At 36.1% G+C, this 12,195-nt stretch overlaps 1 protein-coding gene across 1 annotated transcript in view; it reads left to right on the top strand.

Moving 5' to 3' along the window:
• Nucleotides 1–1,793: 1,793 nt before the first annotated feature.
• Nucleotides 1,794–12,195, top strand: part of LOC121978266 (ribulose-1,5 bisphosphate carboxylase/oxygenase large subunit N-methyltransferase, chloroplastic-like) — a 28,421-nt gene continuing 18,019 nt past the window's right edge. Inside the window, exons 1-7 of the mRNA XM_042530633.1 lie at nt 1,794–1,970; nt 4,591–4,754; nt 4,875–4,958; nt 5,068–5,125; nt 5,447–5,500; nt 10,169–10,240; nt 11,829–11,909. Coding sequence (XP_042386567.1) covers nt 1,794–1,970; nt 4,591–4,754; nt 4,875–4,958; nt 5,068–5,125; nt 5,447–5,500; nt 10,169–10,240; nt 11,829–11,909 — 690 coding nt within the window. The remainder of the gene's footprint in view (nt 1,971–4,590; nt 4,755–4,874; nt 4,959–5,067; nt 5,126–5,446; nt 5,501–10,168; nt 10,241–11,828; nt 11,910–12,195) is intronic.

Genomic DNA, 12,195 nt, shown 5'->3' with positions numbered 1-12,195 from the left:
ACATGTAATGAGTCTACCATTGATGGGTATTCTGAGTTCGAAAGCATTGATGGTGTATTTGAGGATGTGGCGATTTGCTAGTGTTTCCTCAAGATTACTAAGGCCGGTGAGAATTTCTTTAAGTCTGGCATGGAGCTGTGCCACAGAGTCTCCCTTTCTCTAGCCTGAGTTTGCTGAGTCAGATTTTCAATAAGTCATTCTTTGGCCTGTTTCGCTTCCGAGGTGCCTTTATGAAGTTCTAGGAATTTCTCCCCGATTTGATTGGTGTTATGGTCGCAAGTATGACCATGTCGTTAGTAATAAAAAGAAATCAAAAGACTGTTGACTAAGCACTAGTTGATTTCACACAGTGAATTATCTAGATGATCGGAGGTTGTTTTGGTCACGAATGCAAGAGAAAAGAAAGAAGAGAAGGAGAGTGAGTTCGGGGGAGGGAGAGAGAGAGAGAAGAGGTTGTTGAGAGAATGATTTTAGAGTTTCAATTTCACTATGATACTAGTTAATGTGCCTAGTACATGTTCACTTCCTTGGATCAAATGATGGTTCTGGCTTTAGCTCTAGCTTAGGTGATAGTGCAACTAAATGTGGTGATTCTTGGGGCTCTACTATCTCTGCACAAGTCCTTACACTTATATCTACAACTTGTTCAATCCTTGCAACTCTCATAGTATCAAGTGGTTGTGGGATTAAAGGAGGTGATTCTTGAGATACTGCTTCCACAACATAGTTCCCTATACTTCCTTCCATGACATGAATATCATCACATACAGTGAAAAATATACCAACATCAATATCATTTGTAGGAGAATCAACTACAAGAGAATCAACAACTTCACTTGCAGTCTTAAATTGATCCACCTCAACATATTCATCATCTAAAAATTTTATTTCACTATAATACCTTGTAACCCTAGGAGGTAGATCTAAAAATTTACAATCTATTGTATTATCATTATAATCATCATATGAAGAATCTTCATCTTTATATACATCAAGAAATCTGCACTCAACCATATTAATATCACAGAATTTGCCAAAATCTTTATAGTTATTGCCCCACTAGCCTATGTGGAAAAGGAATCCTAGTAGAGGTCTTGGGAAGAATTGATCTTTTTGTTCCCTAAATTCTGTTTGAGTTTGTGGCGGGGGTTCAAATTGCTTGTCCAATGTAATCAACCGTTGAGGGAAAGGTATCTGTGGCCTATGGACGCTTTCTGGAGTGTTGGAACTGAGTTTGTGTGGTTCTCTTTTGTTCTTCTCCTTATTTATATACAGATCTTTCTTCAGAAGTTTTTCAAGATTCTTGCTACTTTTCAACTTGATAATATTACATTCTGCATTGGATTCCTCTGTTCTTTCCGACCCCTTATTTTGTGATTTGATGAAGTTTATGTGAATTGATGAAGTTTCCTCTCCGTGCACGGGCGGTTGTAACAACTCTTATGTGACATTTGCATTCTTGGCTTGCACTTCAGGAATTATCGGGGGAAATTCCATCCAACTTTTGTCTAACCATTTTTGGAGATTTAATGTCACTTGATCAATTAATGTATACGCTTCGTCTAAACTTTTGTTCATCAAAGAACTTCCAACAGATAAATTCAATAATGACTTATCTGATAAAGTAATTCCATGTAGAATATGTGCAATGTCAGTCATCTTTCTAAACCATGATGAGGACACTGTGTTAATAAACTTTTAAATCTGTCCCATGTTTTAAATAGTGATTTTCTATCTACCTGAGCAAAATTTGTGTAATTCCTCATAGACACCGTTCTACTTGGAGAGAAAAAATGATTCAGAAATCGCTGCTCCAATTATTCCCAACTTGTAATGCTTTGAGGACGGAGAGAATAAAACCAAGTCTTTACTCTATCTTTGATGTTGAAAGGAAATGCAATCAACTGAATAACATTAGCAGAGACTCCCTCACATTGCACCATGTTGCAATATTCAAGAAATGCTTCAAGGTGTAAGTACGGGTTATCTAAAATTTCTCCTCCAAATTTGTGACCTCATATCATGGTAATTAATTCTGGGTTTAATTGAAAATTTGCTGCTTTGATATGAGGATCAGTAATGGGAGCCATTTTTCTTGCAGAAAAGGGTGTGCTAAAGTTTCTTAAAGGCCTACTTGACATGTTAGTGCTCATAGTATCTAAAAAAATTATAACAAAAAATAAAAATACAGAATTAAAGACAAGAAAGAAAATGCATAATGAAAAATAAGAAAGAAATTGCAAAAAAAAAAAAAGAAAAATGTCTAGAGTAACTCAAATGCGAAAATAGTCTCCGACAAGGGCGCCAAAAATTTGTTACAAAGTCGCAAGTGCATGACCACGTTATTAGTAATAAATAGACATCGAACCGACTATTGACTAAACATTAGTTGATTTCGCACGGTGAATTATTTAGATAATCGGAGGTTGTTTTGGTCATGAATGTAATAGAAAAGAAAGAAGAGAAGGAGAGAGAGAGAGGGGGGAGAGAGAGAAGCGGTTGCTGAGGTAATGATTCTAGGGTTTCGGTTTCACTATGATGCTAATTAATGTCCCTAGTATATGTTCACTTCCTTACCCTCCGTATTTATGATCATGTAAGGATTCTAACCTACTCACCAGTAAGCTACAATAGTCCAACATCATTTAGTAAAGGAGTAACTCTAGAGAATCTGGTTAAAGGGATACCCTCTGTCACTAAGGGCCCACTAAGGGCCCCGGTCATACAATCACTAGACTCAGTTACTTCCTAACGAGGATTAAAGGCTACACCAGAGTATTTACACCATTCTTATTCAATGTTACTAAGTAGAAGAAGTAATATAGAATGTCTGGTTAAAGGGATACCCAAGGGCCCCCGATCATACAGTCTCTATATTACACAACTCACTTCCTAACATTAAATTAGTGTGAACCCATTAAGCTCTTAGTTAGCTAATCCCTTGCGGAGGATTAATCCCCAATTCAAGGTGATACTTTGAAAAGTTCGGTTAAAGGGATATCCTCTGTCACTGTACCCTCGGTCATACGATCTAAAGTACCTCCTCTACATGGTGACTAATCTCTCACATCTACATATTTACACCATTCACACATTTCATCAAACACTTACAAGGCACAACACATAGAACATGACATAAACACTCATTGAACAAAGAAATAAGCAAATACATAGTTCATACATTAACATTATGTCATAATTACTCTCTATTCCTAGAATCTGGAGGTCTACTCCATAACAAAGGAAGAACAAACCAAGGACACAAAATAAAGTATTCTTACAATCCAAATTTGAGAATAAAGGAGAAGAGATTCTTAGCGATGCGTTGTCGATGTCTTCAGAGTATTTCCTTGCTCTAGAGAAGGATGGATTAGGCAGATCGGCGAAGATAAAGCCTCTAGGGTATCCCTAGAGGATAAAACCCTTCCCTAAGGAGAGGGGCGGAGCCCCAAACCAAAGATAAGTCAAAAGGGAGAAAATTCCCTTTTATAGGTTGGGGGCGTGCCCCCTTGTTTTCTTTGCCACACGACCGTTACAGCTGTGGCGTGTGTACCGCGACCCAAGGTGGCAAGGCCATGCCTCAGGGCACGACCAGGTTGTGGGGGTTGCTGGGAGAAAGAGGCACAACGGTGCCTTTTGGTACGGTCGGGCCGTGTCTTTATCTAGGATGAGAGGTACGACTGGCCGTGTTTTGCTCTGGAAACCTGGCACGACCTGCTGGTGGTTCTTTCTGGAAGAGGCACACGGTCGTGCCAGGGGTACGACCTAGGTTGCAGATTTTCTCCAGCGCCCAATTCACTCCATTTTATGCTCCAATTTGCGTCATGTCAATCAAAACAAGTAAGAAGTAGATCTCCGAACAAGAGGAATAGAAGTAGGACAATATAATGAAATAGGGTATAATAAACATAAATTATACTTATGAAATACAAGTAGATGTGCATCAAAAAATGTCTAGAAACATATATAACATATGCACATCAATTGGCTGAGTGGTAGTTTCTGATCCTGTGTATTTCCTGCATAGGTAGAACATTCAAATAACCGAATTTGACTGTACAATTTGCCATGAATTCCTCTCATTGTTTTTTTGTCCATCTATGCTTCTCAAGTTCTTCTCCTTCGTCCTTGGGAAACTCAAAACGATATTTGATACATAACATAATTTCAAAATATGTATGGAAAAATACCTCCAATTTTTTTCCAAATTATGAATTCACAGTCAAACTTTGGTGGATCTGACCAGTCTTCAAATGCTCCTTGGTCTTCCCAATCTAAATGCTCAGTGGATGGATAGATGTTGGATCTGACCATTCTTCAAATGCTCCTTGGTCCCTTTCTAATATAAACAATTAAAACAGATATTCTCTAATGGAGTCCGTAATGCTTTATTTGAAATACTAAGAAAGGTTGTTATCAAATTTTTAAAGTAACCAAGAAAGTTATTTCAAATATCTCAACTTTGATATCTGTCTTGCATATTTTTTTACACTTATATAGGCACATCTAAAGATTTTTTTTTCCTGTTGAGTTCTAATTCACATAGCTGAAATCAGAATAATGCCATTTGATCCTATTTTGAGGTCATAGGTATGGAGCTGTCCAGAAGTTGGAAATGTGTTGAAAAAAAATTCAGTTCCAGATTGGCCTTTGCTTGCCACCTACTTGATAAGCGAAGCAAGTTTCAAGAGCTCATCAAGATGGAGTAGTTATATCACAGCCTTGCCTAGACAGCCTTACTCACTTTTGTACTGGTATGTTATGATTTTTAATTCTCGGAAATAAGATGGAAATGAAAAATTGTTGTGGGAATAAGTGCATCTAATGTGGATATACTCAAGTTTCCTCTCTATAGATCTCATATGTAATTGCAGGACACTTACCGAGTTAGACACGTATTTGGTTGCTTCTCAGATAAGAGAAAGAGCAATTGAAAGGATTACAAATGTCATAGGAACGTATGGAAAATTTTCTTTTTTATCTCTTTGTAGGCAACTTTTCTTTTATTCTAACAAGTCCATTCCAATGTTTAGGACATTGGTCAATTTAATTACTGCCTTTTTACAGGTATGAAGATTTAAGACTTAGGATATTTTCAAAGCATCAAGACCTGTTCCCAGAGGAGGTGATTCTGCAAAAATTAAGATTTCTTCCCATGCATTAAAAGACACTTGTGAGATAATTTACCTATTTTATCATATTTTGTAACTGAAAGAAAAAGCTTTTAAGATAAGTCACCAGTCACCAGTCACCATTCACCACAACAAGACAATCAGGTTATCTTGTCATCAAGGTTTCAACAAATTATTCAAACTACTGCAATTCAAAATGTTCAACTGCTCTCTCACACACAAGCTTCAATTATCTTTCTTGTGTTTCTTTACCTTTGCATCATGATCATTGTATATAATACTATGATTGTTTTAAAATATATTTCTTGTTTCAGGTTTATAACATTGATACATTTCTATGGTCCTTTGGCATTCTTTTCTCACGTTTGGTGAGTGTATACATGTTTACGTAGTTGTATGTTCTTCATGAATTGTCTAATTAAAACCATTGCATGTTCAAATTCAAGTTACCTTTGAAGCTTTTGGTATCTGTCGAACAGCTGTGAACAACTTTCACACCTTGTACAAAACAACTGTGAGCACAGAATAGGAAATCAAGGGACGTAGTTAGAAAGATATTAATTTCCTATGTACAAAATATTTAGTTTCCTATTCGCTATTAGTTTTCTATTCTCTCTTCTATTATAATTTTGTATATAATGGGTATTTCCATTCTGAATGTAATATAATTGAAGACATCAATTCATTCCATATGGTATCATAGCAGTAAGCCTTTATTGCTAATTCTCTTCTCTGCATTTCTTTATCATGGTCGATTATGCATTTCTACATTTCCTAGGCGGATTCAACAATATATAAATTGAGAAACTTCAAGGATTGTTGGATTCTCTTGATAAATTGTCTGACTCGTGCTCTTTGACTTCTCATGTATCTTCTCACTCTCTTTTTGTATGAATATCTCAAACAATTTTTTTGATAACTATGGATAATAGACTCCGATGCCACATACCATGACTCCCAATTCTCAAAATTTTCACACTTATAACCCCAACCCAAGTAACAAGAAAATTATAGTAGCCAATGAATCTTTAGCTACTGTTGCTGGTTTTGGAAATGTTCACCTTCCCTCTAGTCTTATCCTTAAAAATGTCCTCCATATACCAAAATTGTTTGTCAACCTTGTTCCGTTCAAAAATTAACTACTGAACTTTATTGTTATGTCATTTTATCCTTCTTATTGTGTTTTCTAAGATCAGGACTCGGGGAGGAGTATTGGACTTGCTAAGGAATATAGCAGCCTTTACTACCTTGAATCCACTAAGAAGAATAATTTGTTTTGTTCTTTCGCAGTCCTTCAATAAAGATAACATTTGTTTGTATCACAAACGTCTTGGTCATCCTCTTTTAGAGTTTTAAAGGTCATGTTTCCTCATTTTTTCAAGGATTAGATGTTTTTGAATTTCAGTATGATGTTTGCGAATTGGCAAAACATTCTCGTGTACGCTTTCCTATTAACTTTCATGTTAATTCCGAGGTGCATGATTCCCAATATTTCCAGGCTCGATGGTTTATCTCCTTAATTGATGATTGTACTCGGGCTACATGGTCATTTCTCCTCGAATAAAAATATGATGTTAGCATTATTATTCCTAATTTTCACTCAATGATTCAAAATCAATTTAGAGTGAAAATCAAAAGCTTTTGGACCGATAACGCTTGAGATTACTTGATCAAACCTTGTCCTCCTAGTTCGAATCTCGGGGATTATTCATGATTCGTCTTGTGTTCATACACGCCAATATAATGGAATAGTAAAAAGGAAAAATGGACATTTTTCCATAATAATGTCCCTAAATCCTATTGGGGAGAGGCCATCCTTAATGCAACATACATGATAAATAGACTTCCTTCACATGTCCTAGATAGCAAGAGTCGCATGCAACTCCTTAATGAGTTTTATCCTCATTTTCGAATCACAAATGGACTTACTCCTAGGATTTTTGGGTGCACTGCTTTTGTACATATCCACAATCCACTTCAAGGTAAACTAGATCCTCGTGCCATCAAATGTATCTTCCTTGGATATTCATCCACTCAAAAAGGGTATAAGTGTTACCACCCTTCATCTCAAAAGTTTTACATCTCGACTGGTGTTACCTTCTTTGAACATACCCCGTTCTTCTCCAAGTCCTATCCTAAGGGGGAGATTTCAATGACAAAAGATAGCACTTGTGAGTCATTTGAACCCATTAACTCTCTTGATCTTCCTCCTCAAGTCCATATCGAATCAACTTTTATTCCTATTCCATCTAGTGAGTCACCTCCATCTTCCTTTTCATCCGGTGTTTCTTGTGATGGTCCAAATATTCCTCAAGTGTAATCAAGGAGAAAGGCGCTCCATAAGCCATACAAGTCCATGAACCTCAACCACAAACCTCCGACCGATAGGATCATGGTAAGATTGACCCACCTTTACAACCTATTAAATCATCCTTGACCTAACAAATAGCCTTGACCTTCCCATCTGTTAGAAAAGGTACTAGAGAATGCACCAAACACCCTCTCTATCCTCTATCTCACTATATTTCTCTTAAACATCTATCACTAGCCTACAAAAGATTCATTGTGAGTCTAATTACCATGACTATTCCCAATACTATTTCTGAGGCATTGTCGAAATGAGAATGGAGGGATGTCACGAGGAGGAAATGGATGCATTAGAAAAGAATAAGACATGGGAGGTTGTTAAGAAGTCAAAGGGGAAGAACATTGTTGATTGTAAGTGGATTTTACACTAAAATATAAAGTAGATGGATCTCTTGAAAGATATAAAGTTAGGTTGGTAGCAAAAGGTTATACTAGACTTATAGGGTAGATTATCAAGAGACTTTTCCTCCAGTTGCACAAATGAATACTGCCAGAGTTCTATTATCTTTGACTGCACACAAATGAAAACTTCTGTAGAAGATTTGATGAAATTTATATGAACCTCCCACCAGTTTGTTGGTGAGATGTTAGACAGTCCGACCCATGGCGAGTTGCCCATTTGGGGCGAAGCGGTGACCTGTTGTATTGGCGAGTTAGAAAATCCTCAACCCAACCCAACTCAAGGTGGGTTGTAGGTTAAGCGAGCAAATCCACAGGTCCACCAAAAAATAAAATAAAATAATAAAGTCCACGGTGTCTTGGGTTGGCCCACAGGTTGCTCATCTAGTTAAGAGAAAATGTTCATAAAGCAAAATGAATTTAACCACCTATTTATTACTCAGGAAAATGCAAGTTAAGAAAGCATACCATAAAGTTGATTATAAACCAATTTAGCAACCTCAATTGCATCAATGCACTGCACAAGAGCAACAAATGCGCTCTTAGATCTAATGAATACAAGAGAAGCGCCAAGGGATCTCAATGACTGTTCAAGGTGCATGAGTGACTACTTCAACATTTCTTCAACTTGTGGGTCAACCCAAGCCCATCGTGGGCCGACCCGCACGGGTCAGGGGTCAAGCGGGTTGGCATGCCTCGAACTACTTTTAAATGGGTTGATAAAATTTCAATCTAACTCGCTTAAATTGTTTGGCAAGGTGGGTTAACCCGATAGACCCAATCGAAATTGACGTCTTTATTTGCAAGGGATACTCGTAACAGAGTATGTAAATTGAGGAAGATTCTTTATGGTCTAAAACAATTTCCTAGGACATGGTTTGGAAGATTTGCAAAAGTCATGAAGAAGTCTGGGTATAACCAAAGCCAAAGGGACTATACTTTCATCGTTAAGCACTTAACTACAGGGAAGGTGATGACTCTTCTAGTATACGTAGATGATATCATTGTAACCGGAAATGATGAAAAGGAAAAACATGGTCTAAAGGATAAATTGATAGAGGAGTTTGAAATAAAGGAACTGGACAAATTGAAGTACTTCCTTAGTATTGAGATAGTATACTTTACCAAAGGAATTTTTATTTCTCAGCAGATGTGATTGATCTGTTAGATGAAACAGGGAAGATTGAGTGTAAGTTGATTTCTAGTCAAGTGGATCTAAATCACAAGATAGGAGAAGCTAAGGAAGAACCAACTGTGGATAAAAGGATGTATCAAGGGTTGGTTGATAGGCTCATGTACGCTGCTCACACTTGTCCAGATATAGCATATGCTAAGTGTAATCAACCAATTCATGCATGATCTAAGAGAATCTCACCTTCAAGCTACTTACCGAGTATTACATTACTTGAAAGACACTTCGGGAAAGGGAGATTTGTTCCAGAAAAATGCGACGCTAGCTTTAGAAGCTTACATAGATACAAACTTTCTAGGTTCTCTAGTGGATAGAAGATCAATTACAGGATATTGTACTTTCCTTGGTGGTAATCTGGTGACATGGATGAGTAAGAAGCAAAATGTGATATGGCAAGATCATCAGAATCAAAATTTAGGCCATTGCTCAAGGATTATGTAAACTACTTTGGTTGAAGATTATTCTAAATGATTTGAAAATCAAATGGGAATGCCCCTCAAACTCTATTGCGATAATAAGTCAGTTATCAATATTGCTCATAATCCTATCCAACATGATCGGATTAAGCATATTGAAATTGATAGACATTTCATCAAGGAAAAATTGGAGAAAAGATTAGTGTGTATATCATATGTCCCTTCAAAACTACAATTGGCTGATATGCTAGCAAAGGGACTGAACAGTCCTAGATTTCATGATCTCATGGTCAAGGTAGGAATGGAAAACATCTATTCCTCAGCTTGAGGAGTGTCGAACAGTTGTGAACAACTTGTATAGAATAAACAGCTGTGTCGAACAACGACGATAGTTTGAACAAATATGAACAGTAATAACTATGAGCACAGAGCAGGAAATCAAGGGACGTAGTTAGAAAGATATTAATTTTCTATGTACAGAATAACTAATTTCCTATTTGCAATTAGTTTCCTATTCTCTTTCTATTGTAATCGTGTATATAATGGGTATTCCCATTCTAAATGTAACACCATTGAAGACATCAATTCTTTCCACAGCATCCACCTGCGAATTCTTCTCTTTAGAAGCCTGTGATCTAAGACATCTATTCTTGATTTAACAGGTTCGCTTGCCATCAATGGATGGAAAAGTTGCATTAGTCCCATGGGCTGACATGCTCAATCATAGTCCAGAGGTATCTTATTCCACAAAAATTATACATTTTTCTGTTCTAGCATTATATTGGATTTTCCATACAACAGGGGTGGATTTATTGTCATAACTAATACAACCTATGTGTATGAATTTTAGTAAACAATAGCTAAATGGACTTATGAAACGCATGCCATCTATTATAAGTTGGCGAAGCATATCAAATTACAAAGACAAGCAATAATTTAGTTAGACCAAATTATGCTATCAAGATAGTCAACCTTGAACAAAAAACAAGAGGAAAAAGATAGTTGAGCTTGATCCAAGATAAAAAAAAACAAAAAAAAAAGATAATCCAGCTTGAACAAAATAAAAATGATAGTTAAGCTAAACACGGCATACAAGCATGCATGGTTTCAAATTTCATTGTGTTGGTTAACCTGGACAGAATGTATCATTTTGGTTGATACCAATTGAAATGTTGCAAACAAAATTTAAGCTTACACTAGCTAACATTACTGCTTTATCTCATGCCAGTTGATACCAATTATATACCATCCACATATGTCGATACAAACCTTTGATTTTACCTATATCAAATAGTCTGAACTTTGATGGTCGCAAAAATGGTTAAGTGAGCTATCAAGTATTCTCCTTTTTGTTTTTTCTTTCTCCTTTTTTTCCTTTTCTCTTTCCATCAGCTAGAGATTGGTATTGTACTATTCCAGCTGATGAATAAAAGCACTATTACAATCGAAATATAAACTTTGCATACAAGATATTTAAGAACAATCAAACAAGAGAGACTGAAATTTATTTTAGCACATTCCAACCAGGCTACCTCCACTATCTAGGTTCCTTCAGACAGATAGCTCAATACCTCTACTCTAAGAACAACTCATGCTACTTAGACATCATTATACTGGATTGTCCTTTTGTGTCCTTCCTAAAAACATTCTAAAGTGTGTCTATTTTATTTTATTTTTTATCAAAAGGGCTTTCCTACTTAAATCTCTAACCACTTATCCTTGATGGGTCATTTCTTTTAAGGTCTCTAGTCCCTTTTCTAGCTCCCTTAACCTTTAAAGTGTTTAATGAATTAAGGATAAACTTCAAAATAAGAACTAAGAAAATTAGAGAAAATGGAAAACACACAAAGTAGTGAATAAGAGACGACAGATAGGAAGTGATACATAATTCCTCTTAGCTTCTAAAGTAATTGATGCTCCTTTTAATCTATTGATTTAAGGATTAATTGATAAATATATCATGTACTTTTGAGTTTTAAATCTATCATATACCTTTAAAATTTAAAAAATTATCACATACTTTCTTAAATCTTAACAAATCCATTACACTAGTAATTTTTTATCCAAAAATTGTTAATTGAGAAACCCACATGCCAAATCAAAATAATAATACATCATCTACCACAGGGGATTTCACCACATCTAATGATTTTTTTTTTTCAATCATAAACTTGAGGCTAGCAACCAGAAAGTATTTTGATTTTGTTATTCATGTTATATTGAACATAATTTGATATGGGTCCCTTTGCTCCTTTTTCATATTACAAATTACATTGTTTGATAGAGCTTAATAGTTAACAGAAAAAATTACTAATGTTGCAGGTTGAAACTTTCTTGGACTATGACAAAGCATCAAAAGGTATAGTTTTTATGGCTGACCAGTCATATCAACTAGGGGAGCAGGTAAATGATTTCCTTTAGAGGTATCTGTACCTGTATTGTTTTGGTACTAATGGAATCATTGTGGTCATGTAACTCTATGGCTAAATCTTTTGATAAAAACTGCAAATGTTAGTTATTAGCGATGATTGCTCTATTGCACCATTTTGAGGACCATGTTTTCTGCCATGACAAGATGAGGAATTAAACCAGCAGTAGTTTGGTCTAGTGATAAGAGAGCTAGACCTGAAGCACCTTCAGTTGGTGTGTGGGAGTTTTAATCCGGATAATGACACTATTAGGAGTTTAA

Source organism: Zingiber officinale, chromosome 4B (genome assembly GCF_018446385.1).
Source record: "Zingiber officinale cultivar Zhangliang chromosome 4B, Zo_v1.1, whole genome shotgun sequence".
In the NCBI taxonomy this organism is placed as follows: Eukaryota; Viridiplantae; Streptophyta; class Magnoliopsida; order Zingiberales; family Zingiberaceae; genus Zingiber; species Zingiber officinale.
Note: the sequence above shows the minus strand (reverse complement) of the source record. Positions and strands in the feature narration are given on the sequence as shown.